Here is a 26,185-nt window from a genome sequence, read left to right on the forward strand (position 1 = left end):
AATTTTTGGATATTATGTATATGTCAAATATAATAAGTTTACTAATATTTATAACAAAATAGGTGAATATCAATATAAATAAAAGAAATGCATTTTTAAATAATAAAATATTCTAAAAATTCTAATCATTAATTAAAAAAATGATATTTTTTCGTTAATATTATTGAAATACGAATTTTGTTTTATTTTTTTGAGTCAAAATCGGTCCAAGTTCACCGATAAGATGTGGTTCTGGCTGAGGTTGACCACATTTAACCGATTCTTAGTAACTAGGCGGATTTACAGAAACTCGCCTCGGCGACATACCTTGTAATCCTACTTTTACAACATTGCTCTTAATAACTTATCTAATATCATATAAAACCTTTATAAATTAATATATAGTACAAGACCATTTTACCCTTCTCATATATAATATCCTTTCAAGTTTCAACCCTATTAAAATTTTGCAATGCATCTGTTGCGTCAATAGCAATTCGAGAACTCATCCCAATTAGACTAATTCTGTAATCGTGAATTACAGAAAAAAAGTAGTTGTTTTATGTTTTGATTTTTTACATCTTGAAATATTGAAATTTATATTTGATTCCAGTATATGTGCGTTATAAAGTATAGTAACAATATTTATTTATAGATTAGCCGTGCAACTCTAAAATCATGTATGATCCAAAGAAATTGAAAAAAAAAAAGTTACTTTTTTATGAACCAGTTTTAAACATACATTTATTAAAATATAAAATAAACATTTAAGCTTATCTTTTTAACAACTAATATTAGAAGTTCTGAAAATACCATATAGATTTAAAAAAATGGTAGTTAAAACACTTAAGGGTGTAAATCTAATGTTTCAGAAAATATTGCTGGATAAATATAAAATTAAAAAGTTACTATTTAGTAAATACAAAATTTTAAAGTTTTAAGAAAATATAAGAGTGTAATAGTCACGTTCTAAATTGTTTTAAATGAAATGGTTAAACATGATATTTTACGTAGTTTCCAGGCATATATATGATATTTCATAAGTTTCTAGGGGTATATATGAAATTCAACATAAATTAAAATAGTAGGAATATAGGATACACCAATGACAGCAGGAAGTGAAGGTGGTGTTGGGAGAATAAAGTCCCAAACGGTCAAACTTAGCTTTAAACGTATTGAAAGGTTTGCGTCTTCATCCATCATATCTAGTGGCCCGTTTTCTGTAAAGAAATCATAAAAAGAAGGCGAAAGAAGAACTCTTCTTAAAGTTGTAGTTGCAGATTTCGCTCTTTCTACCTGAAAAACAGGCGGGTCAGTTGACCCGGAAACACATTTCAACCATTTGAATTACATAATGAATATATTGCAAAAACAATATCAATGTTAAAAACAATAATAATCTAAATGTGTGAATAAAACGGTATAGGAGGTTTATGCATCAATAATGCACTTTTGGCGACTTTCAAGCTTGAATTCGAAATATGCAATCGTGTTTTGGCAAAATCTTTTTTATTTGACCTGTAACCCGTTGAGATTAAAAAAGCCCAAATTGGTTCATTCCTAAGTATGACACAAAATGCTGCAAATGCAGATCAGAACGTTCAGTGAACAGTAGTGAACCATTCGGCAGGAAGTTCGTTTATCCAAAAAATGACCGGAACATGAACAAAGAACTCGTTCATTTGTGTTCATGAGCGCTCGTTTACGTTCGCTCATTTTAACTCGTTTATGTTCGTTTGCTTACATTCCTTTATGTTCGTTAGTTACATTTGTTTAAGTTCGTTTTTTAACCTTTGTTAATATATTCATTAAAAATTTTTAGGCCCGTTACAGTTTAGTCAATTTTTTTATAACCGTTTAGACCCCACACATTGTTGTTCGCGTTCACTTTTAATTGGTCATAGCTCAGTAACATTCACTCGTTTACATTTGTGAACCGTTCGTTTATACCACTAGCGAACAAACAAAAACGAACACGAATACATTCATTTTTTTACGAACGAACACGAGAAAGAAAACCCCGTTCATTATTCGTGTTCGATTGTTTGTTTCGGTTAAATATAAACAAACACGAAAATGCTCTTTCCATGTTCGTTCGGTTCATTTACATTATGCATGCAATTCTAATCTTACCACTTCTTCAACTGGTTTTTCCATCAATTTGCTCAATGACATCAAGACAATTTCTGAGTTCCCTATATACTTGATATTTCTCAGACTTATCAAGAAACTGCGCTGCACATCTGTAAAGAATCAAAATTAACATTCATAGCTACAAACAAGATACAAAATGAAAAATCAATTATCAGTATTTATTTTTTAAATCAGTTATTACTATCGTAATCCAAATATTTGGAATTAGCAACTAATATTTAACTGAAAAAAGAGAGTAGGCAATCACTCTGCGTCGGTTTTGGTAGCCGTAACAATAAATTCTCCCTCATATTGTCCTGGAGGCTGCGTAATTGGAACATCAATAGAAACCCAAATTGCAGTAGTTTCTCTGCAGAAAATAAAAAAAGTCAAATCAAAAGTCAACACAAAAGAACATTCAAACTTCAATTTTCTGTCACTAATGTAATCAACAAATACCCTGGAAGTAGATTTATCTGTGAAACTGGCATATCAAGTGGTACAAGTGCATCTGGAATGCCCAAAATAGGGACCACACGCCTCAAAGTAACCGATTGACCAATGACCAACCTGGTTATAACAAATTTATTAGAAAATTTGGTTAAAATATATTAATATTGAAGAAAACGTGTCAAGAAATACTAACCTGTCACCAGAAGTTGAACAGAGATCGGTACATTGAATTTGTACAACACCAGCATTACTGGATCCACTCCAAGATACTTTAGGGCGTATAGCAATTTGTATACTTTCTCTCTCGTTTCTTGCAGCTAAAAGAGACACCTTCAAGGTAACATTATGTTATTATGCATTTATGTTTTGATAATGAATCATCACACTAAAAATAATATTTCATATAATGAGGCAATTATAAAGTATATTAGAACAACACTTATGCTGATGGCATTAAAACTGGAAAACAGTTAATGCTGATAAATAATTAATTTCTTACTTCCATGTTTTAACCAAATATGAATTATAAACTCAAAAACAATTGAGAAAATGCATCAATATACAGAATGTGTTCTCTCTTTTCTTGTTATTTATCCTTGCCACATATGACATGTCTACCATGATTCCTAGTAGGCTTGTAAGCGAACCCCAACGTTCAGTGAACCGTTCTGCGGGAAGTTCATTTATTTAAGGAAATAACAGTCCCAACTAAAGGTGTATTTTTTCCAAAAGTCCACTAGGGATGCCACGTAAGCAAAAAACTAACGGAGTTAACTATCTGTTAGTCGCGGACCGTTAGAAAAAAGATACACCTTTAGTTGGGACTGCCACCAGCCAAGTGTGAAGTGGGGACTGTTGTTGCCAATAGGGCATAGTTGGGATTATTTAAAACCAATTTTCCTTCATTTAATAAACGAATGAACATGAAGAAACAAGAACATGCCACGTTCGGTTTGCTTACAGGCCTAATTCATAGTGGTGTTTTAAAGATACACAAGCTCAAAAGACCTTTTAGACATCATTACAGTTCAATAATCCAATAACACTCATACACCTCATTACTAGACATATATATGATGTTTGCATTGTGATTCTCCAATATTACCTTGTCCATAGTTAAGTATTTGCAACCAATTGTAATTGCTCCATATATAAGGAGATTAGTTGTGAACAAGAAACACTGAATCATTGAATATCAAAACTTTCAAAAACTAGTTACTTACAGGCTCCAACGGTCGAGGTGTTTCTTGAGGTCCAACATTTGCAGTGCTAGGCATGCACCACACATGTACTAGTTCGGAAGATGGAACCCTAGATGGGTCAATTGTCCCTCTTAGTAAACTTTGATCTTGTAAGCTACCATCACCCCATCCATATGCGGTCCCACCCCCTGCAACCCCCTCAACTGGAGGAATCATTTCCTGAGGACTCCCTGAAACACAGTACAAAATGCAATTAAACAACAACAATAAACCATGCAACCAATGTTCACCATTACACTGAAAGCCTTACAAACATAATAATATCACATATAAGTGTTAAAACGCAGAACAACAATCAGACCTGCTTACTTCTAAATAATTTTGACTAGGCTGATTACTGAATAAAACTTTAGATAAACTAAAATGTTTGGTGCAAACGATATAATAAATAATCAGCAAACCCGAGGAACCAAGGATTTATATTTAGTAGAATAGGCTTTGCGATTCAAAAGGGGATAGCGGCGCAGCTTGTTGCTCGCTTACCCATTATCCAGATGTAGCTCGGTTTGTGTTATTTATAAAAGACTACCAAATAAAAAAATAAATATATATATATAATAAACGGTCCTTTGTATCCATAAATATAGCATACACAGGGCAGATTTAACTCTCCAATTAGCCCTAACATACAAATAAATTTCAGCAGCAACAACACATCTTATCTGTCTTTCAGGTAAAATTTAGCAACAGACTGTCATGTGTAAGCAATCAAATTATCTACATACATACATACAGTACAAACCAAAACAAAATTTCCTCATAAATAATCAGTAAACCACATCTCCAACCTCAAATTTTAGCATTAATAAATTACACAAACCTACATATTCTGATCATCAAACAACAACACGATACTAGACAAATGATAATGATAACCGTCAAGTACAAAACCCTTAGAATCATATAAAATCGATCAAAACGGCTGAATAGACGATGAATTAAACCAGAATCAGTGAATAAGTGAAAATAACGGATGGGTTAATTAAAGTAGATAGAGTAGGTAAGTGACAATTGAAGGATAGAATAGATTAGACGAACCAGAGTTATTCATGATTGGTGATGAATCAGTTATGGTGAAATGAGTGAACGGAGGAATGATCGCACGCAAAAATAAAATGGCAGGATTGAATTGTTTATATTGGGATTGATTAGTTAATAAATAATATGAACAAAATCTGATTACGTATGTTGTTTGTTGCTGATAAGTGTTATTTCTGGACATGTATAAGGGGAAGTTTTGTGGCTAACTTTATCATCAACATCAAAAAAACTAAAAGTTTGGGACTTTTTACGATTTGGAAATATCTATATTATATTTAGTGTAATCATTTTTTAACGTTTTTTTCTAGGGATTTAGGAAGTATGGATTTCTCAATTAAGGCTCAATGACATGACAGTTCTTATTTACAGGATACATAGGTAATTCATTGAATGAAAACCGGGATTTTTGTGATGTCCAGTTCGATTTTAAAGGACGTCTGTGTTTTACCATTAGTGGACTTTCTGCCGGGTGGGTTTTCCCGAAAGTGGAGATAATTTGGAGGTGCTTGAAGGCTCCATACGACTGGGTTGGGTCAGTTGGCGATAGCCTTTTGCCATTGTGTCACCTCGTATGGAGTACATAGACATTATATATTTGTTGGTCGTTAAAAAAATTAGTTTAGTAACCAATGGGTTGGTTATACATTCGTAAAGGTAAAACCTTTAAACATCTTGGAGTAAGAGAGGTTGGGAGGTCTTGGATTCAAGTTTCATAAACGACAAAAGTTTAAAAAACTTATCGTTCAGAAAAAAAAAAGTTGTAGTAAATACTTTAATCAAAGAATTTGTGATTTTTTTAGATTGTTGGCTATCGAAATTTATTCTCGAACATCGTAAATTATTGTTAAAGTCAGGTAGTAAGATTGTAATGTGTTTAGTTATAACTTTAATTATTTACATCAAATATATCTTTTTAGCAGGTTTTCTTACTAGAGCAATCAATGATCGCCTGATATTTCACATTTTTTAAATCACCGTTGCCTCTTACGTTTCATGTTACTTCATCGTCTCTTCACTGGCATCACCAGAACTCGCATATCTATATCTAAATCTAAATGGTGTTGACTTATGAGTAGCGTGTGCTTGCACTAACCAACCTAAAACATAGATGTAGCATAGACATTTAGCCAATATATTGAAAATTTTATCTTTATAGATGATGATCAAAGTCTGTTGACAGATTTATTAGCAACGAACCACGTTATGATAAAAGTTGCTCAATAAGGTGAGATTTTAATGTAGACATCATCATACTTCTATAAGCAAGCCTTCAACAAACTTAGTGGCTCGTGACTCACGCATTCAGTAAGTCTCATATAAAACCATTTACCTTTTATAGGTTTTGTTAGGTTTAAAATCATGAAACTTTATAGCGTTGAGGTTTAAATTATGCAACTTTATAGTGTTGGTAGGTTTTGTACTTTTGTGTTAGATTTATGGTAGGTTTTTCCTATGTTTTAATTTTAGATTGGTAGTAGTTAATGGCGGTTGATAAATAAAACTTAACCTGTTATTGAACTAGTGATGGAGTGGTAACGAAAAGACTTGTTGTTTTGTCTGTTTCAGATAACCAAGGTTCGATTCATGACCATATCATTTAATTTCGATGGCATCAGGTGACGATGGGAGACTAGGCGAGTATATAACGTTCACTAGTTGGATACTTGAACCAAATGGATTTTGACTCATCGCACTGTCGTGCATTTGGGCCGGTGTTCACATGCATTGACCATATGTGATAGTTTCCCGAATAAAAAAATGAGTGTATCCTGATGTGGTGAATTTAATCATGAGCTATTTGAAGGATCCATCATTCCGTTGGGCGTTTAAAAGTAATAATAATAATAATATTAATAATAATAATAATAATAATAATAATAATAATAATAATAAATAAATAAAGTTTACCTAAAGTAAAACTTTTTAACTGACATGACAAAATAAGGTTAATTTATAGTAAAAAATTAATCTTTCAGTTTCCTGTTCCACTCTCTCTAGTCTATACCCTTCATAATAACCAGCAGTTGAACCCAATCACGCGCCACCTCAACAACCATGTCCTCCACCGCCGCCACCACCGTAACCACCGCCTCTCTGGCAACACACCTCACCATCCTCACCATACTCTCCGCCACCACCGTCTACTGCTTCTACAAATCCCGCCGTCTCCGCCACCTCAAACTATCATCCTCAACCCCAAACCCTAACCCTAACCCTAAACTCATCTTCATCTCGCAAACAGGCACTTCCAAAACCCTAGCTCAACGTCTTCTCAACCAGCTAACCACCAATAACCTCCCATTTGACCTCGTTGACCCTGCCGTTTACGAGCCTGAAGATCTTCCTAACGAAACCCTAGTTTTGTTCATCGTATCGACATGGGAAGACGGAAGTCCGCCTTCGGACGGTGTTTTTTTATCGAATTGGTTATCGGAGAGTGCGGAGGATTTCCGAGTGGGATCACTGTTGCTTAGTAAGTGTAAATTTGCTGTGTTTGGTGTTGGGAGTAGAGCGTATGGGGATACGTTGTTTAATGCGGTCGGAAAAGGTTTTTCGAGGAAAATGCGAGCGCTTGGGGCGACGGAGATTTTGCCGTTGTGTGAAGGGGATGTTGATGAAGGTCGGTTGGATGAGGTTTTTGGTAACTGGAGTGATGAGGTGATTAGTGTCTTGAAAGCGGGTGCGGTGAGTGGAAATGTGAATGGTTTGAGTGGGGAGAATTGTAATGAGGCAGAGGAATCGGATTATGATTACGAGGAGGAGGATGAAGAAGGTGAGGTGGAGTCTGGTATCGTTGATTTAGAAGATATTGCGGGCAAAGCGCCTACGAAGAAAGATTTGAGTAACGGCGTGGTTGCGAGCAATGGGAAGAAGAACGGGGAGAAGGAAATGGTGACTCCTGTGATTAGGGCTAGCTTGACGAAACAGGTATATCCATAATAATTGCATTTGGTACCCTTTTTAGGGCTATGATTTTATTTGAAATTGCAGTTTTTAATGCTAAATGGTTGTTTTAATTTTTTGAATTGCAGGGTTATAAGATCATTGGTTCACATAGTGGTGTTAAAATATGTAGGTGGACAAAATCGCAACTCAGAGGGCGAGGAGGTTGCTATAAGCACTCATTTTATGGAATCGAGAGCCACAGGTGTGTATTCAATTTGATGTAAACTTGTAATAGTGTTGTCTATAAGATGGTATATAAGGATTCTGCACTTGCTGTTAATCTGCATATTATCTTTGTTATAGCATAAACGAAAAGTGAATCTCTACCGTTCAGTATAACTGTATTAAACAGATGATCATCAATAGTTGATCTATTAAACTGTGACGAATTTAAGACTGGTATTTTAGAGATTTTTTGTCTACTTTATATAATTGTTGTAAAAGTTTGAAACTTTACTTTCATGGTAACAGGTGCATGGAAGCAACACCGAGTTTAGCGTGTGCAAATAAATGTGTTTTCTGTTGGAGACATCACTCTAATCCTGTTGGAAAAAGTTGGCAGTGGAAGATGGATGACCCACTGATGATTGTGAATTCTGCCATAGATCAGCATAAGAAAATGATTAAGCAAATGAAAGGAGTTCCAGGTGTGTTTTTGTAGGCCTGTAAATGAACCAAAACATTTAGTGAAGTGTTTGGTGGGAAGTTCGTTTATTTGATAAACAAACAAACATGAACAAAAAAAAAATGTTCATTTAGTTCAATGAGCAAACATGAACACATTTCTTGTTCATTAACGACCATTTATGTTCGTTCATTTAAATTCATTTATGTTTGTTCGTTTACGTTCATTGATGCTCGCTAGTTTATGTGTGATTAAGTTTGTTAGTTTAGGTTCGCTAATATATTCATTTAAAGTTTTTGGTTCATTACATTTTAGTCAAGTTTTAGTAACTTTTTAGACCCAACACATTTAGTTAATTTTAGCTTAGTTGTGTTTCCATTCGGTTATACTGTTAACGAACAAACATAAACAAGCACGGACAAGAAAACCATCTTTGTTTGATTGTTCATGTTCAATCATTGTTCGCTGAAATTTAAACGAAGAAACGCGAACAAGCTCTGTTTATGTCCATTTGGTTCGTTTCTAGGCCTAGGTTTTTGTGTCTTGACCTTGTTGGCAAATCTCACCATTTTCCACATTTTCAGTTTAGTCTCTGTACTTTAAAAATTAGAAATCAGCCGCAAGACAGAGGCTCTTTAATTGTGAATAATTGTATTTGCATTGACTAGATTTAATTAATATTGTTTCTGCAGGTGTTACAACCGAGCGTTTGTCAGAAGGTCTGTTACCAAAGCATTGTGCGTTGTCACTTGTTGGGGAGCCAATAATGTACCCTGAGATCAATTCACTTGTAGACGAGCTGCACAAAAGACGAATTTCTACTTTTCTCGTGACAAATGCACAGTTTCCAGACAAGATTGAGTCACTAAAACCAATCACACAGGTTAGTTGCATGTTCTTTATGCATTGTAGTATTGTACATTAATTTGTTAGATTTGTATGCGCTTTAACTGTTACCTTGAGTTGTGCAGTTATATGTTAGTGTAGATGCTGCAACGAAAGACAGCATGAAGGCAATAGACAGACCACTTTTTGGGGACTTCTGGGAACGATTTGTTGTAAGTATCTTCAAAGTTGTTAAATGGGGGCATACCTTCTATATCGTTTTATTTGAAGTTCTAGATTCTTTTTGCAATAATATTGTTTCTCTAATCATAAATGGCTTATTCATTATTCAGGACTCGTTGAAAGCTTTGAAAGATAAGCAGCAACGGACTGTGTATCGCTTGACTCTTGTTAAAGGATGGAACACAGAGGATGTGGATGCCTATTCTAGCCTCTTTAGCATTGGAAACCCTGATTTTGTTGAAATAAAAGGTGTTACCTATTGTGGCACGTAAGTATTTGAATACCATCTTCTTCTTCTTTTTTTCTTTTTTTTTATTATTTATTATCATTAGTAAAAGTTATCGATATCGAGCCATTCACTTAAGAGAAGGTCGGGTCATATTATGTTTTTTTAGCAGTTCAAATAATAAAGGGGTAACTACATATGGTGAAGCTTAGTTTTGGGTTGGTGCATTATACAAACGCCTGAGCAACTATCGCCCCGATTGACCCATTTCCTTTTAAGATGACTTTTATTATTGAAAGAGTTGCATGTATCCCCTTGTAAACTTTCACTAACTGCATGTTATCATCTAGTCAAAAAATAGTGTTTAGAAATAGTGTATTTTTTTCGTAATCATCTTTGGCTTTACTTGTCTTTTCAAGATTCTAAATTTTGGACCAATAGTATGGGTCAACCCATGGGTCAACCCAACCCACCCATTATTCAAATTTTGTCACGTGTAATTTGTCGATTTATATAATAAAATGACTATTATCGCAGGTCGGCCACATCAAAGTTGACAATGGAAAACGTGCCTTGGCACGCTGACGTGAAAGCATTTTCTGAGGCCTTAGCTGAAAAAAGCAACGGGGCGTATGAAGTTGCGTGTGAACATGTGCACTCGTGTTGTGTTCTTCTAGCAAAAGTAGATAAGTTCAAGATAGATGGTCAATGGTACACATGGATAGACTATGATAAGTTCCATGATTTGGTTAGTAACGTTATCTTATTATTTTAAAATTTGTAATTTTTACATCGTCTGATCTCTGAAGAATTTGTTCAAAAATTAATCTAGGTGGCTTCTGGAAAGCCGTTTGGAAGCAATGATTACATGGCACTTACCCCATCATGGGCTGTCTATGGAGCTAATGAAGGCGGGTTTGACCCTGACCAGGCCCGGTTTAAGAAAGAAAGGAATCACAAGTCAAACCGTTGACTTATCAGGTAATATTATCATCTGAAAATAATATAATATTAGAGGTGGCAGTCTGGGCTAGCTGGGTAACAAGTGAAAATGGTAGTTTTTTTTTTGCACGGCCTATGGGTCAGAAGATTGGGTTGACCGGAAACCCTTTTGTCCACATATTTCATTTCTGTTAGAAGCATTGATTTGTCAAATATGATTACAACTTACAAGAAATTGATTTAACCCATTCATAAGTAAATGGGTGAAAAGTGCCACCTCTAAAGGTTACGGCGTCGATCATATATGCATAAATCTTTGTGAATTTTAAGCCGGATTTGTTTGTAGATTTTGGCTAAGCTTACTATCTGCAACCAAGGGAGCTTTCCGCCCTCGTATTTTGTGGCTAGATAATAGATACCAGTCTCATGGTTATAAAATCTTTTCTAAGTAAGGTGAAATTTTGCTAGAGCATTTAGTTTTCATTTAAACGCTTACAATAGTTTGGTTATTAGTGGACAAATATTACCTATCATATTTAAAGCAGTAGGTACAAATGTTTATGATGTTTCTGGCAGTTTTATACTTTAATTTGGTTTTGTATCAACGTCCCTTCATATATTTATTAGGAATTTTTGGTTTTTGGTTATGATGATGCTGATGTGTAATGTGTTTGACACTTACTAATCAGATCAAGAGTTCTTGATGCTTGATCATTTCATTCAGTAGTGAATGGACTATGCACGATATAAGTGGGATGATCTCATTGGAGGTGTCTCGGTCTAATTTTTAGGCCCGTCTTGCGCAGTCATGAATCACTTTTATGATAACCCTCAAGCTACAAGATGCAAACTACAATGTTAGAAGGTTATGATAGCATGCAATTTGCTACAAGCTACAAAGGTGAACTAGTAACATATAATATAACTCAAGCACATATGATTAGGCATAAGCTTTTAATCTTTCATCTGGTTTATCCATCACACACATATCATTAAACATAAGACCCGGCCTAAACATAGTTTGGAGAGCTCTAAGAAGTGAAGTTAAAGCATAGGCATCTCCAAGGAAACCCAACACAAGTGAACAAGAAAAGTCATCATTCATTTGGATACCGATAAGACGCGGATGTCTTTTTACAGTACCCTCTGTCCAAAGCATTATCCTCTGTTCATGGCTTTTGTGTTTTGAGTCAACCTTAGAATTCAAAATTTCCTTCATGATCTTATTTTGAGACAAGGTCTAAAATTATGATTAAGATTTTAATGTGATGACAATTTCATAACTAATTGAAAGTTGATTTCTTCCTTTTTTTCTTTGTTTTGAGATAATTAAATGAGTTATTTTGACAGATGATATGAAAGTTTTTATTTCAAACCAATAATGTTACCAGTTTAAAACTTATAGGCCTACCATTTTGATGAAATACATTGTTTTCAACAAGTTCATGTGTTGCTACTTATTAATGTTGTAAATAAGTCGAGTCAGTGAGTCACTCGTATCTTCCTTACTTTAAAGTCACACTTGGTCTGAAGAACCAAACGTACACTTTATTTCTATATTTCAAAGTGTTGGGTTTTAGTGGGAGCCAGTAGTCTCTATCCCTTGGTATGTTAGAGAGGTTTGTCCTCGCCCCATCCTTCCTAGATGTTACTGGTAAGTTGTGAGTGAGGTTTTACTAGATACGTTTATTTTTTGTTTACATTTTATTTTTTGGGAGATTGCAGATCTTGCATCAAACGACCTTGTTTGTTAGCACATCGCCATCCATAGTTCTACAACTGGCATCAACATAGGGAAAACAAGTCCAAGAACCCACATAAAATTTACTTTTGTTATTTTGATAGGTATTTAATTAAACATTTGAAAATTGAATTCTAGTTAGAACTCTTAACTTAATTCGAATTTACAGAACACAATTGGAATATTTTACCTAGCAAAACAACAATATCCTTTTATTAAGTAGGAATTTATTTTGAATATTTGACCAAGCTCTTGAAACATAAAGGATGCTAATAATAACACAGTCCTTAAAGTTACAGACCTTTAAAACTAAAGAATGTTTTTGATAGCCCTCTAGATTGGATCGATTAAATAACAAATGATATTATATACAAGAACATGTAAAATCAAACAAAACGATTTATGCATTATGATTCGTGAATAACTGAACTTTCTACGGTTTGACAAACTTAAACTTTTTATTAAAATCAGGCAAAACATTGATATATTCTTACGTGGTAAAACCTATATAGTAATTGAAGTTTGCTTAAAACGAAAACATATATTTTTAATAGGACATAATGTCAATTCACAAGCTATCAACCAAGATATGAAACATATACAAAAAGCACATCAATTCACAAATCAACAATAATATAAAAACATGTAAAATAAAACATCACGATTAAATAAAGGGAAATAAACAATCTAATTATAAAAACTTGTATCAATGCAACGGGAACTTGAAGCTTTCAGTGGTGAATTGGGTTTGGTCCGGAAGGGACTAGTCTTTTTGCAACTCCATATCTTGGATCGATTTCTTCCGGCAACAACGACGGTTGTGGTAGAAGTAGCCGACGAGTATGAACCAAGTGCGACTTTAAGTAAGGATGATATATGTGCTTCGGGTTCAAGATGTTGGTGGTGGCGGTTTCCAGCGAATTAGTGGTGGCAGTGGTGATAACGAGAGAGAAGAGTAACAACAAGACTGCAAATTTCTTGCAAAAGTTCGTCATCTTCTTAACTCTTTAAGATTTCTAAGAAAGATGGTGTGAATTGGTGATGGTGAAAGGAGTATATTTATATATAAGAGTTTAATCATAATTAGGAGTCATATTCCTATAATAAGTGTATCACTAATTTAATGTATCATCTTTAGATATATGCAGACCAATTTATTTGTTTATTATACAATTATAATTGATTTAAAACTTTCGCATTGAATTGTTATTTGTAAATGTTTATGAAAAAACAAATAGTCATGGGATAAAGTCAGTTACATAAGAACATTAAAAGTGTATAGAATAGTCAAAATTTTATTTAAATTATAGTATCGTTATTGAGATATATACTAATTAATTCATTTGTTTATTATAAAAATATGCTGAATTTAAATTATAAGAATGGCTTGTTTTAGTGTTATGGGGTCACGTTATATTTAAATGGGACACAACACTATAAATTAATCTCTTACATAATGTTTGTTTTCTAGACTGAAATTCATAAATTCTGATGTAATTAATAAAAGCTACATCATAGCGGTACGTGTTTGATTTTCAAGCATACTTAATAAGAATTTCACAACTTTCATCATATAAAACGAGCTTAAATTTCCTTATCAATGAATGAAATGTTTTCAAGTTCTACTATAATTTTTCTCATAAACCAATAGTAACTATTATGCTATTTTTAATTACAAATTATGGTTACCAATTGTTCCCAAGAAAACTTAAGAACGGGCTTAAATTAGATTAAAAGCGGGTCGTTGCCCCCCTTTAAATCATTGATACTTTGTGTATATAAAGTTGACTCACATAAGTCCAACTAAGAACTATAAATAAATAGAAAACTACTAAACTTACATAAGTTATTAAGTTATTGTACATAATTAAAGTTTCAATGATGTTTAAAAATGAAATGATATGAATAAAACGATTTTTGGATCTCTCATCTTGCTCATCTCTTCTTTCTCTATCATCTCTACCGTTGTATTTATCGGCCAAAAATGTCTTTGATAAAATGAACATGTACATGTGGAGTATATACCAACAATTTTTTAGATCTCAAACATACATATAATGTACATTTAATTAATTTACACAATAAAACCAACTACAACTACATTATATATATACATAATCTGGCAGGGCGGATCTAATACACAAGAACCGTGAGAAACAATTTGGGTCTTCAATCAAATCGATTTAATGGACTAAAACCGAAGCCCCAAGGCGCATGATTTCAGTATGTTAGGCGCAAGGTGTTTATATGATTTTTTTTACATCTTATAGGTTTTAGCATTCTTTATCTTAAATTTAGCTGCAAATAATTGATGATTTAATATATAAACTAACTAGATGTAAAACCTAAAAAGCCATTTATACAACATTCTTATGAATAAAAACACATGGTGTTTAAAGGTGTGTGGTCTCAAACTATTATTCAATGGGTCACTTAAGATAATTAAAATTTAATATTCTTAAAAAATAGCTTTCGACTTAATGTTTTTTTTTTAAAAAAAAAACTCTTTCCTTATTCTAAAGAGCTTGTGAGATGAAAACAAGTTAAAATGAAAGAAAAATAAAAACATTGATAACTCTAACTATTGGTTAACATGTTCCTGTTTGGTTTTATATATTTTTTTATTAAAATAAAAGAAATTGGATTTTAATAATTCATACTTTAACCTTCTAACTTAACTAAAGAAAGTACGAGAGTAGTCCCAACTTTCAACATATTTTCATCCACAGAGCTTTTTATTCTAATGGTGTCTAATCCAAGTAAATTTTAAATGACGTTGCTATCATAGTGAGCCCACCACATCAATATAATTAAATAAAAATTAGATACTAGGACCAGCCAAACCAATAACCGTAACATCCTGAAAACTTTGTGTTAAATACCATCTTAAAAAGTCGAGGGGCCTAATAGTATATATGTTAAAGGTGAAGTCAAGGGTCTAATATACAAATATGGAAATTTCATATTAGACGGAACGTTTGAAGTATTAGATGACCCATCTAATGGTAGACTTTGTCATGAAGGTTAAAGGTTAGGCAACTCGTCTAATGGTGTGGTTGGCCCCACTATCTATTTTTTCTTTTGAGTATTTTGTTGTGAAGAGCCCATTGTTATTCACGTCATAAAAAAACTAACCAGGTTGCTTCGTTTGAAAAAAAACTCAGTGAAAAGCGTCGTCTAGTTGGGTATGGAACAGGAGTCCAAGTGGAATGCAGCACAAAGTATCAAAATAAGCGAAGATCTTGTGGCTGCAGCGAAGCTTCAGCTCCAGTTTTGATGAAGGCCCAAGTATGGCCATGTTATATTTGGAGGCCCATGATCGTGTCTCCAAAGGTGGCCTACGAAAACGGGCATAACTTGGCCCACGAAGCTCCGTTTCAGGCCTATTACCAGTCAAATCGAAGCTTGAGACGAGGAGCCCATTGTGGCAAATCCTGTCCGAAGCCCAAAAACGTCACCTAAATAAAGTTTTGGGCCTTTTTATCTTTTTTCAGCACTTTTTATCTTTTTGTTTTTGGGTTTGTGTTTGGCCCATGGCCCATTTTAGGCCCATTTCGTATTTTGAAGTCTTTTTATATACTTGTAATGTAATTCCAAAAGGCAAACTTGAATTTTAATAATTATCAATTTTCTCTTCATTTTCCCTAGAACCTTTGGGTGGGATTTGGGAGTTTCGAAGTTTGTCACGGGTATTCACCGAATCAACGTGATTCGATCTTCATTTCGTTTATACCGCTGCATCAAGTTTCTTGCTACTGTAGACAGAAACCGTTGGCTTTATGAAGATCAGACCTTGCAAACAGCCATCTATAGGTACGATTCTCATAGGCTTACAACCACAACTCACCTTCTCTCTATTTTCTTTATGTGCGCGCGTGTAATTGTTTAATTGCTTTCAGGTACAACTCTTGCTGGCTTCCATTGCTTGCTAAACACTCCGAGTCTCGGGTCACAAACGGGCCTTTGGTTGTCCCTCTTGATTGTGAATGGGTTTGGCATTGTCACAGGCTCAATCCGGTAGGTCCCACTACTGGAACTTTGTTTCAAACTCATGTATTGATCATTTGATGAATTGTGTTCTTGCGTGACGTTATCAGGTAAGATACAAATCTGACTGAAGAATTCTATGGAAGAATTCTTGACAACTGTAATGTTGCATCCTCGGTTGAAGAAATCTCGACAAAAGAAACAGAAGACGTTTGGAACAGCATGTTTCCAAACGGGCCGTATAACATCAACCCAATACTTTCAGATAAATTTTCAAAACCGTTAACGGGTCTGCAAACCATACCAAATACAACCTGCTTTTAGCTATCAAAAGACAAATCCCATTCTTTTACCAGGTAACCTTAAAACCAATGGTTCATATCTTCACAATTTAGTCTAGTTTTTATAATTTAAACCATGCTCGGTGCGACAGTTGTCAAGATCCCACATGAACACTAATCAGTATCTTGAAGTAGCTGTAGCAAGATACAAAGGCTTTCTGCATTTGATCAAGAGAAACAAAGAGCGATCGATAACATGTTTCTGTGTTCCAACTTATGATATTGACTTAATCTGGCATACACACCAGTTACATCCTGCTTCCTACTGCAAGGACTTGATGACATCACTTGGGAAGATTCTAGAACATGATGACACAGACCAAAACCGAGGCAAAGGTCAAAAGCTAGATGTTGGATTTTCTAAAACTATCAAACAATGGGAGGAGTTATTCGGTTTAAGGTATTGGAAAGCAGGCACAATGTAACCACAACTCCTTTCATACCAAAACTCACGGGCAAACCGGTTACTTCAGATATTAATAAGTTTCAGAAGCTAATAAATCTTCGTGAAACAAACGTCACCGAGATTGTTTTGGAGATTGTAGAGATTCAAAACTTACCAGAAACTTACAACAAAAAGGTTCATGTCCTTTTTAGCAAGGGACAGCCTGATGGAATCTTTGATGTCAAGAGGAAGATTAATATCTAATCTGAATTTGGTAAAAAGCAGGTTGCTACATTCCAGTGTGAACCGACTGGAAATCTTGTCTTCGAACTTGTTTTTGATTCGGTCAAAACGTTAGGTTGCTGTTTTTGATTCTTGGGTATGAAAAAAAATAGTATGTAAGTTGAACCATCCTCGTACATGTTAGTATGTTACCCAACACACTTTCTGTGATCGCAAACGTATGAGTTGTTTGCCTTTATGTTACTCGGGTAATCAGCCTTTATTCGTCGTTCAATAATAATAAATAATAATAAACAAAAGCCAACCCTCTTATGGATAAATAAGGAAGGTTCCGGATATCCCCTAGCCATGGGCATGAAAATCTACGTGTACGTATTTGAGCATTTAAGTCTCGTGATCACATACAGATATTTTGCCTATGTGGGTCCCACATCCTGACTATTTTAAGGAGCAGGAGAAGAGATCTAATTCTAAAGCTAACCAGTTAATGTACTTGGTAGAAAACGATTGACCAAAATTAATTACTTGTGGCTTTTATTCAATTTCATCATTTCACGCTGATTATCAAGATTATCTATCTATCTATCAAGAGCTTCATTTGGGCTTAATTAATCTTATTATTAATCATTCGTTTCAAACAAAAGATTCAATTATTGGGTTTCGATCCTTCAATTCAGGTGCGTTTTCTTTCTCTCTCTTTTCTGTTTGTGATTTCACGCTTAGTATGTGTATGTAAGTTGTTGATTCCAATTAATTAATAATAATATCAACTTTCCATATAAGTATGTGTTAATCACTAATCACCTCACCTTATGTAATTGTTTTTATACATCTTTATTTTTATTTTTATTATTTTTAATTAGATGAGGCAATATGAATTTTGGTTACTAATATTAAATTTGGCAATATGATTTTTTTTTTTAACACAGATTGATAAAAAGTAATCAGGATTAGTATATGATTTTTTTAAATTTGTCCTCTTCCTCACTTATTTTTTAAATTAAGCAGGACAGTTGAGAAATTTGTTCACTACCACTTAAAAGGGGTTTCTAATATTTGTTGATTAATCAACTGATAAACTGATTTTTGTTATAATGTTTATTTTTATAACAGTGTTTATATTCTTTGAGCTTATTTTCCATGAGAATTAAGCTCTCAGAAACATGGAGAATTCAAATGGAACAATCATAAAACATTCTACTTACCCGACGTACACGAAACCATTATTATCCTGGTTCGATATACGCCCGAATACCTTACTCTCACCCATATCCCATTAGACCCAAACACCATTCTTGAAGTCAACAATAAAAGATGCAATCTTGACTCACCGGGTAGCTCCTGTCGTTTGAAACGAAACCGAGTGGACAAAAAGTTTGAAGAAGCTACATTTGTGAGCACCGACAGCATACGAATATCGGGTAGTGTCAAGTTCGAGGTTTTTGATGGTGATGATCTGATTCTCTCTGGGATTTTGGAGATGTCTAATAATAATAATGATAATAAGAATAAGAATAATAATATTAATAATAGTAATGGTTTTGTTGGTAAGTCAAATAAGTCAAAGATGAATGATGCTGAGAGGTGGAGTATGAGATGTGAATCAATGGTGGGGCCGAACACTCGGGTTTTGAAGGGGAAGTATTTAACGGGTTGTGATTCGATGCCACCGATGATTGAGGTTTATGTTGCAGGTTCAGTTTCTGGTGCACCGGTTATATTGACAAAGGCGTTGCAGGTTACTTTCAGAAAGAAGCAGACTCGGAAAGGGGTGTTGGATCCGATTCCCGAGGGTGATTTGAGTGAGTCCAAGAAAGATGCTGCATATGGACTTGATTTTAAGGTTTTTTTTTGAAGTTTTAAGGTTTTGTTGTACTTATGTTGGTAGCATTATTAATTTAGAGTTGGTAATTCTAACTCGTTTACCTATCAACGGGTCAGTTTCCGGTAGGACCCGTGGAAACATTTAGCTAAACAGGTTGTGTCAACTTGACGGGTTGACCTGTTTAGCCCCTTGACTTTTTTTGTCGTAAATTAAGTTCGGTGTTTTATAGCAAATTTTAGACTTAAAAAAAAGAGTTTATATTTACAATGTAATTGTTTAATATACATTTGCATTTTTGGTTTTAATAGTATAATTTTAAAGTATTGATATGCAAAAAAATATCGGGTTAAACTGGTTGGGGTCTTGTCAACCCACGAATGTTCGTGTCATGCTCGGGTTCGTGTCAAATTTTTGTAAATCATATTATTTAAATAATATAGTATATTTTATCATCATTCGATTTTTTTATTATAAAAAGTTGGAAATTTAGGACAAAAACATCATTTTTAGGAAATATATGTTATGTTTATTTTTATTACTTAAAATTGTCATAATTTTGTTATTTGCAGGATGAAGAGTATAGACCTTACAAGACTGAAAATGGTTATGATTACAACAATAGCCTGCATTGGGGCCAACACGAGTACATGGAAGGTGAAGATGGAGCGCTGACATGGTTCAATGCTGGTGTGCGGGTTGGTGTCGGTTTAGGTCTCGGGATCTGTCTCGGGGTTGGAATCGGCGTCGGCCTTCTAGTTCGTACGTATCAATCTACCACTCGAAATTTCAAAAGGCGGCTTTTGTAGACCTTTTTACTGATGATGTGTGATAAGAGTGCGTGGATACTCAATTGTAACGAGTAAAAGTAAACTGCATAGACATGTAGACATTCAAAAGTAGTACTGTTTTTGTGTGTTGAGTTTGTAGTCGTTTTGTGTAAATAGGTTTTGTTGTATAACTTTATAAAGAGTAAATGATTTTGTGTACTTGTTGATCCAATGATCCGTGATACCCGTGCTTGCGAGTTCAACCTGAAACGGACCCGAAGTTGTTAAGTTGTGAAATGTGAGTGTAACAAAAGCCTAAACTCGAGTTCGCATCAACTTTGTTTAACTTGTGAAATGTGATGCCCCGAGCTTTACTTTTAAACTTTGATTCAAGCGTTATTTTCCAACCTCGAGCTCTGCCAGTTGATAGCTTCAAAAGTTCAGGCGGCTCGTTTAGGCTGTGATGACTTGAGCTTAACTCATTTGAGTTTTATTTATTTACTCGGGCTCGTTTAGGCTGTGATGACTTGAGCTTAACTCATTTGAATTTTATTTATTTACTCGAGCACGGTCCGTAAGTAGTTTTGTGATTTCAGACTGTTATTAACTTATTATTAGTTTATTATTTTTTCATAATACACGTATAACATTTTGGGTATATTTATAACTACAAATTTTATATAACCTGATATATAATACTAAGTTAACTTTATGGATGATAATTATCACATAAACATAAAATAAAAAATACATAAATAACAGGCACGTTAAAGTTCACGAGCCTACGGTAGCTCAATAAGTGAGCTTACTTTGGGCTAGACCTCAGCTCGATTCAAGCTCTTTTAGTGATTTAATTTCCAAGTATCTCGGCACATTTACATCTCTGGTCAGAAATTCACACCCTCGGTGTAAATTTATGCAAAAAACATGGGCCAACGTTTCATGACAGAAGACATGAATATCAAAATACTTAATAAAGAGTTTAAGCATCATAAGAAAAATTAGCAGACCAAAAGAGTTTGAGCTGTCATTGATCTAATAGCCATCTCGGTTAACCATCTAAACCAGGTACCATGGTTAATAAGACCACTTTAGCTTGCTCCAATACTTGTTGGCTCAGCGGGCTCAGGAGCCACTGCTGCACCCGCAGTTGCAGGCCCGGTCTTTTGGTCAAATCCCCAGAATTTAGCAGCTTTGACATCATCCTGAGCCATTAATCTTGAGAAATCTTCATGATCATACTTCATGGTTGCTTTCCCACCAAACTCGGTCGGGAGGTTATCCATGTCAAAATATGACTTCATCAACTCGACACTTTCTTTATTCTTCGGGTACACAAATTTCACCTTCTGGAATGTCTTTGGATCCATAAAAATCTTTACAATCTGCAATCGTGATGTATAAATAAATAGTAGATCATATATGCATGAAAGTGAAAAAACTGAACTGAAATAAAAACCGATGGATTGGTTTTGATTTTTCGTAAAAACCGAATTATCACTTCAGTTCGGTTTTGCATGTAAATTAAACCGAGATGAACATAACTGAATTTTTGAATTTTTAAATTTTTTTTAGGTGATATATAAAAAATTAAATAACCTAAATAATTAACCCAGATGTATAATAATCTAATCATTAAATAACAAAAAGATTTGAACCCAAATTCATATTTTGGCCCAACTTTTTAGGGCCCAAAAATTACAAGCCCAATTAGTAAAACCGAAACAGAACAGTTTTTAAAAACTCAAAAACCACCACTTTTTGATTTTTTGTTCGATTTGAGTGACCTAATTGGACATTTTCCCTAAAATAAAATACATAAATTAAAGCATTGTATATAGGAAATAAAAATGGTATACAAAGTATATCAATTATTGTTTTTATATATTTTTTTTATTTTATCAAATTTCTATATTTAAAATGATTTAAAGTTAAAAATAAATGTGTTATATAAGTCGTTAAAGCACATGATCTACAGGTTCTTAATACATTTGATTTAAGAGAGGGTTAAAAGTTAAAACTAAAAAAACGGTTCTTTTTTATGGGGCCCACAATTTTGAACGAGCAAAATTGTGACACCTCACCAACGGATCCCTCTACGGGTCGTGGGTTGAAGATAGTCTAAACAAACAATTCAAATAAGAGAGGGTTTCAAAACACTGCATTTAAGAGAGGGTTAAAAGTTAAAACTAAAAAAACGGTTCTTTTTTATGGGGCCCACAATTTTGAACAAGCAAAATTGTGACACCTCACCAACGGATCCCTCTACGGGCCGTGGGTTGAAGATAGTCTAAACAAACAATTCAAATAAAAAAGTGAAATTACTATATTGACCTTCCAAAATGCTTGAAAAATTCTTGGTGGAGTGTACAAAAATGCCACTGCTAGTCTCTGAGGATAATGGTCTTGCAGTATATTAATAGTATCTTTAGCGGTTTTAATGGGTACGTTAGTGGTAAACGACCACCCCGTAAAGTCAATCAACCATGCCATTTCTTCTTGACCTTCCGGAAGGTTCAGCATCGCATTCTCCATTAAGTACACAAGGTGTCGGATCTGGTTTTCCATTGATGTTGTGTTCTGCAAGAAACCTTGTAAATTGTTTTATTCGTTTATTATTATTATTATTGTTTTTAAAATGATATATTTTTGTAATCATATCAGACCCACTTTCATTTTATATAAAAGGATAAAAAATCTATGGAGAATGCAACTCTCAACACGCCGATTGTAGGGCTCCGAGCTTTTTTTTTCTAAAGCTCGAATTCGGCTCATTTATTATTTATTAATTAACTTATATACATTTTAATTAAATTTTTATATTTTTTAATTATAATTTTTAATATAACATAATATATATTATTCAGCTATTTCATTATAACTTTATAGATAATTATTATATAAATATGTATTTAAAGTATTAAATAGAAGTTATATAGATGATAGGCTCATTTAAACTCGCAAGCCGGCTCGAGCTCGATAAGCGAAGCTCAAGCTCAGGCTCTGGCTCGTTTATTAAACAAGCGTATTTTAAGCGTTCAGCTAGTCGAGTTTTTAATGAGCCGATCTTGAGTAGCTCACGGGCCGACTTGGCTCGGTTACACCCGTAACGTCTGACATGCTCATTTTGGATCAATACAGCCTAACCCGAGTCCCTACCCGTATCAAAAATATCTGTATTGAACATGACTCACCTGCAACCCTGGTTTCAATATCAGAACGGTTCTTCCAACTCTGTCATGAAAGTTTGCTCTGAATAGTTTCCCTGTTTCACCTTCAACTGCAACTTCATGCTAGACGTAGAATATAGTGATAAACTTGAGTAACTAGGCATAACTTTTAGGAGATATTAAATAATTTATCATGACTTAGGTAGTGATATTTATACATAATCGTACGGGATTAAGATGACATACGGGTCAAAACAGGTCATTTTTAACAAGGGCCAACACAGGCCATGCGGTTGACCCACGGGCATTTTTCCCCTTTTTCTTAAAATTTATAAATGGTTAGTTTATTAAAAATGATTACAGAAAGTAGAGGGATAATATTTTTTTTCTAACAAAGAGATTTATGAGGTTGTAAACATTTCAGTTTTCACCAAGTTTTTTAGAGTTTACCAATTTGACTCAATACAGATAATTATATAGGGATGGAAACTTCCAATACAAGCTGAAACATGCCAGCAAAAAAAAATCAAGTTTTGGGTTGTCATGTCTAACACGTTTAATAAACGGGTCATGTTCAGATGAACCTGTTTAACCGCGTTTAATTAAACAAGTAGGCCCTCCAACCTGTTAGATTAAACACGTTGACCTGTTTAACACATTTTTACAACCAAGTGACCCACTAACCAAATTAACATGCTTCATTACTACCCATCAAGCTGTATGAAGTGTTAAGATAAACAAGTTAAACAGGTCGCATCACACAATATTAAACATGTGTGGGTTAGGGTTGATATTTTTACTCGAATAAATAGATGGGCCCCAACCAACACAAATGACATCCCATATACAAACCCGAATCAAGCCGGTTAAAATTGCCACATCTAATTTTTATTTTCTAATCATTACAATTAATAAAAGGCACACACTAACCCAACGGATTTCTTCAGGCTTATAAGTTGATCTCCAAGCGAGTGTTTCTTCCAACATCTTTTTTGCTTTCTCTACGTTCCAGTTTCGGGCTTCCATATATCTTCTCAAACACGCATCAGTGCAGTACAGTAAGTTACGCCCAGTAAGCGGTCCGAGGGCATCTTTGAGCTCATTTACCTGCGTTTGACCACGACCAGAAAATAATCACTCACAAAAACAATTGAAGAAAACTATAATACCCAATCTTTTGATGTAATTAACAACAAACTATTATTCAGAAACCTGTCATGATTGTTGCTAGGCTTGTAAACGAACTGAGATAACAAGAACGGGGCACATTCGTGTTCGTTTGCTTAAAGTTAAACCAAACACAAAGAATTAAACAAACAGAGTTTCTAGTACGTTCGTTAATAACATGAGTTTGTTCGTTTATGTTTGTTCATTAATAAGTATAAACAAACGGTTCACGAACATAAACGGACACGAACTAATTAACATAACTGCATGAACACTAATTAAGAATAAACATTAACATTAATATGTTGGACCTATAAAACTAATAAAACCAGACAATTCGTAATGGGCATAAATCTTTTAATGAATATGCAAATAAATTTAAACGAACTTTCACGAACATAAATAAGCAAACAAGACATTTGTTCATGTTAATTCATTTAACTAAATGAACAAAAAAATTGTTCACTTCAGTTCATTTATTAAGTAAACGAAGGTAAACTAACTTCCCACCGGATGATTGGTTCGTTTACGGGCCTAATTGTTGTTACCTTGGATTCTGATTGCAACTCAGGCTGCTCCTTCTCTTGCTGTTGCTGTGAAGACCCGCGACGCCAAAAGATGGACATGTTGACAACTAAATTATCCATAATAAACATGATACGTAATAAGTAAAAGAGTTTTGACAAATTAAAAAATTAAATTGTGCATCAATTTCAGATGTATATGTGCTTAAAAGCTTTTGTTAGAAACAATACGATGAATAGAGGATCTAACCTGCGGAGAAAGTTAGTTTGATGAAATGAAAGTTCAGCTCACAATATGCAAATTATAATATGATATATAGTATAACGAAAACTAGCAACACATGTATTGCAGTATTGGTAAACAGATAAAGCTATTGATAACAATATTATTGAAAAGACTAGAAAGCTTTGACAAATAAAGAGTTTAATGATTTAAAAAAGTGTATCCAAAATTCAGTAGGATTTTAAAGCATAAATAAATTCATAACTAGGGATAATTTCTATTGTTTCAACAAATGAGTGAAAAACTAATAATAAATCCTTGAAAATAAATAACAGAGTCATTGAATTCGATTGTTGCTTAACAACACCTGACCTAGCTTAATCTAACTAACTCAATTTTAGAAACATGCATTACTATTACTAATAATATTAACACCAGATAATCAAATCAATCCAAATCAGATATCCGAATTTTGAAGAAAAAAAAATTAAAAATTCATAGAATTACTTTTAAAAATATATCGGATATCCAAATATCCCAAATTTATATAATAAAATTTTATTATTTAATAGTTAAAAAAACAAATTTAAAAAATAAAATTTTATTATTTAATAATAAAAAAATATATTTCGGAAAATTAGGATTTAGATATTTTTGGACACCTAATTCAAGCAGATGATTAAACTAGCCTACGAAACCCTAATTCAATCAATCAATCACACACAGAAGCGAAAACATTAACAAAACAACAAATCAACAGATCTTAAGCAGCATCAATCATAGCAGATACAATATAACATCTCGATTCCAGACCTATACGAACTAATTACAAACATGATGAGTCGAAATATGAAAATGCAGGAAACACGCATCAATATTTACGGCAAAAAGGAAAAAGGTGAATCGTCGTTTGTACGCACCGTTGATAGGAAAATAATAATCTGTGGAGGCTACAAAGTAAGAAGTGTTAATGAATGATGAAAGCGATGTGTAGTGGATGAATGAGCTTAATAAGTGAACGAATCATTGTGGTTAATTAATTGCTTGCGTTGTGTTGTGTGGAAGACGAGACGAGTGTCTGTGTGAATGTGAATTTGCAAAAGTTGAACTTCACGCGTGGGAATCATATGAACATTT

The 26,185-nt window shown here is 33.9% G+C and overlaps 3 protein-coding genes and 2 pseudogenes across 7 annotated transcripts; 3 read left to right on the forward strand and 2 right to left on the reverse strand.

Annotated features, from left to right (window-relative positions):
- Positions 1–841: 841 nt before the first annotated feature.
- Positions 842–5,076, reverse strand: LOC143615371 (uncharacterized). Of its 2 annotated transcripts, XM_077088506.1 has the most exons (7): positions 4,866–5,076; positions 3,789–3,997; positions 2,759–2,895; positions 2,572–2,682; positions 2,381–2,482; positions 2,113–2,222; positions 842–1,275 (listed from the first exon to the last, which is right to left on the reverse strand). In XM_077088506.1, exons 1-6 carry the CDS (start codon positions 5,047–5,049, stop codon positions 2,120–2,122), a joined length of 846 nt encoding a protein of 281 aa, XP_076944621.1. In that variant the 5' UTR covers positions 5,050–5,076; the 3' UTR covers positions 842–1,275; positions 2,113–2,119. The 2 variants fall into 2 exon arrangements, with proteins under 2 accessions (XP_076944621.1, XP_076944622.1); XM_077088507.1 differs by lacking the exon at positions 842–1,275 and having other exon boundaries at positions 1,656–2,222.
- Positions 5,077–6,868: 1,792 nt separating this feature from the next.
- Positions 6,869–11,341, forward strand: LOC143615368 (S-adenosyl-L-methionine-dependent tRNA 4-demethylwyosine synthase-like). Its single transcript, XM_077088504.1, has 8 exons — positions 6,869–7,796; positions 7,901–8,016; positions 8,286–8,461; positions 9,132–9,322; positions 9,411–9,497; positions 9,618–9,775; positions 10,271–10,481; positions 10,566–11,341. The coding sequence occupies exons 1-8, from the start codon at positions 6,924–6,926 to the stop codon at positions 10,704–10,706; spliced, it is 1,953 nt and encodes a 650-aa protein (XP_076944619.1). The 5' UTR covers positions 6,869–6,923; the 3' UTR covers positions 10,707–11,341.
- A 1,784-nt stretch (positions 11,342–13,125) lies between these two features.
- On the forward strand, positions 13,126–17,501 carry LOC143615373 (glycine-rich domain-containing protein 1-like; annotated as a pseudogene). Its single transcript, XR_013150462.1, has 5 exons — positions 13,126–13,312; positions 16,088–16,229; positions 16,316–16,433; positions 16,514–16,759; positions 16,837–17,501. The product of XR_013150462.1 is annotated as a glycine-rich domain-containing protein 1-like (transcript).
- Positions 17,502–17,871: 370 nt separating this feature from the next.
- On the forward strand, positions 17,872–20,183 carry LOC143615374 (uncharacterized protein At1g01500-like; annotated as a pseudogene). Its single transcript, XR_013150463.1, has 3 exons — positions 17,872–18,049; positions 18,486–19,215; positions 19,767–20,183. The product of XR_013150463.1 is annotated as an uncharacterized protein At1g01500-like (transcript).
- Positions 20,184–20,805: 622 nt separating this feature from the next.
- Positions 20,806–25,996, reverse strand: LOC143615375 (phosphatidylinositol transfer protein PDR16-like). 2 transcript variants are annotated; one of them, XM_077088514.1, is made up of 6 exons: positions 25,969–25,996; positions 24,850–24,935; positions 24,065–24,241; positions 23,159–23,257; positions 22,299–22,544; positions 20,812–21,349 (listed from the first exon to the last, which is right to left on the reverse strand). In XM_077088514.1, the coding sequence occupies exons 2-6, from the start codon at positions 24,925–24,927 to the stop codon at positions 21,056–21,058; spliced, it is 894 nt and encodes a 297-aa protein (XP_076944629.1). In that variant the 5' UTR covers positions 24,928–24,935; positions 25,969–25,996; the 3' UTR covers positions 20,812–21,055. The 2 variants fall into 2 exon arrangements, with proteins under 2 accessions (XP_076944628.1, XP_076944629.1); XM_077088513.1 differs by lacking the exon at positions 25,969–25,996 and having other exon boundaries at positions 20,806–21,349; positions 24,832–24,935.
- Positions 25,997–26,185: the final 189 nt, after the last annotated feature.

This window comes from Bidens hawaiensis, unplaced genomic scaffold, assembly GCF_021521415.1.
Source record: "Bidens hawaiensis isolate Kalapana, Puna unplaced genomic scaffold, B.hawaiensis_p1.1 tig00042692_1, whole genome shotgun sequence".
In the NCBI taxonomy this organism is placed as follows: domain Eukaryota; kingdom Viridiplantae; phylum Streptophyta; class Magnoliopsida; order Asterales; family Asteraceae; genus Bidens; species Bidens hawaiensis.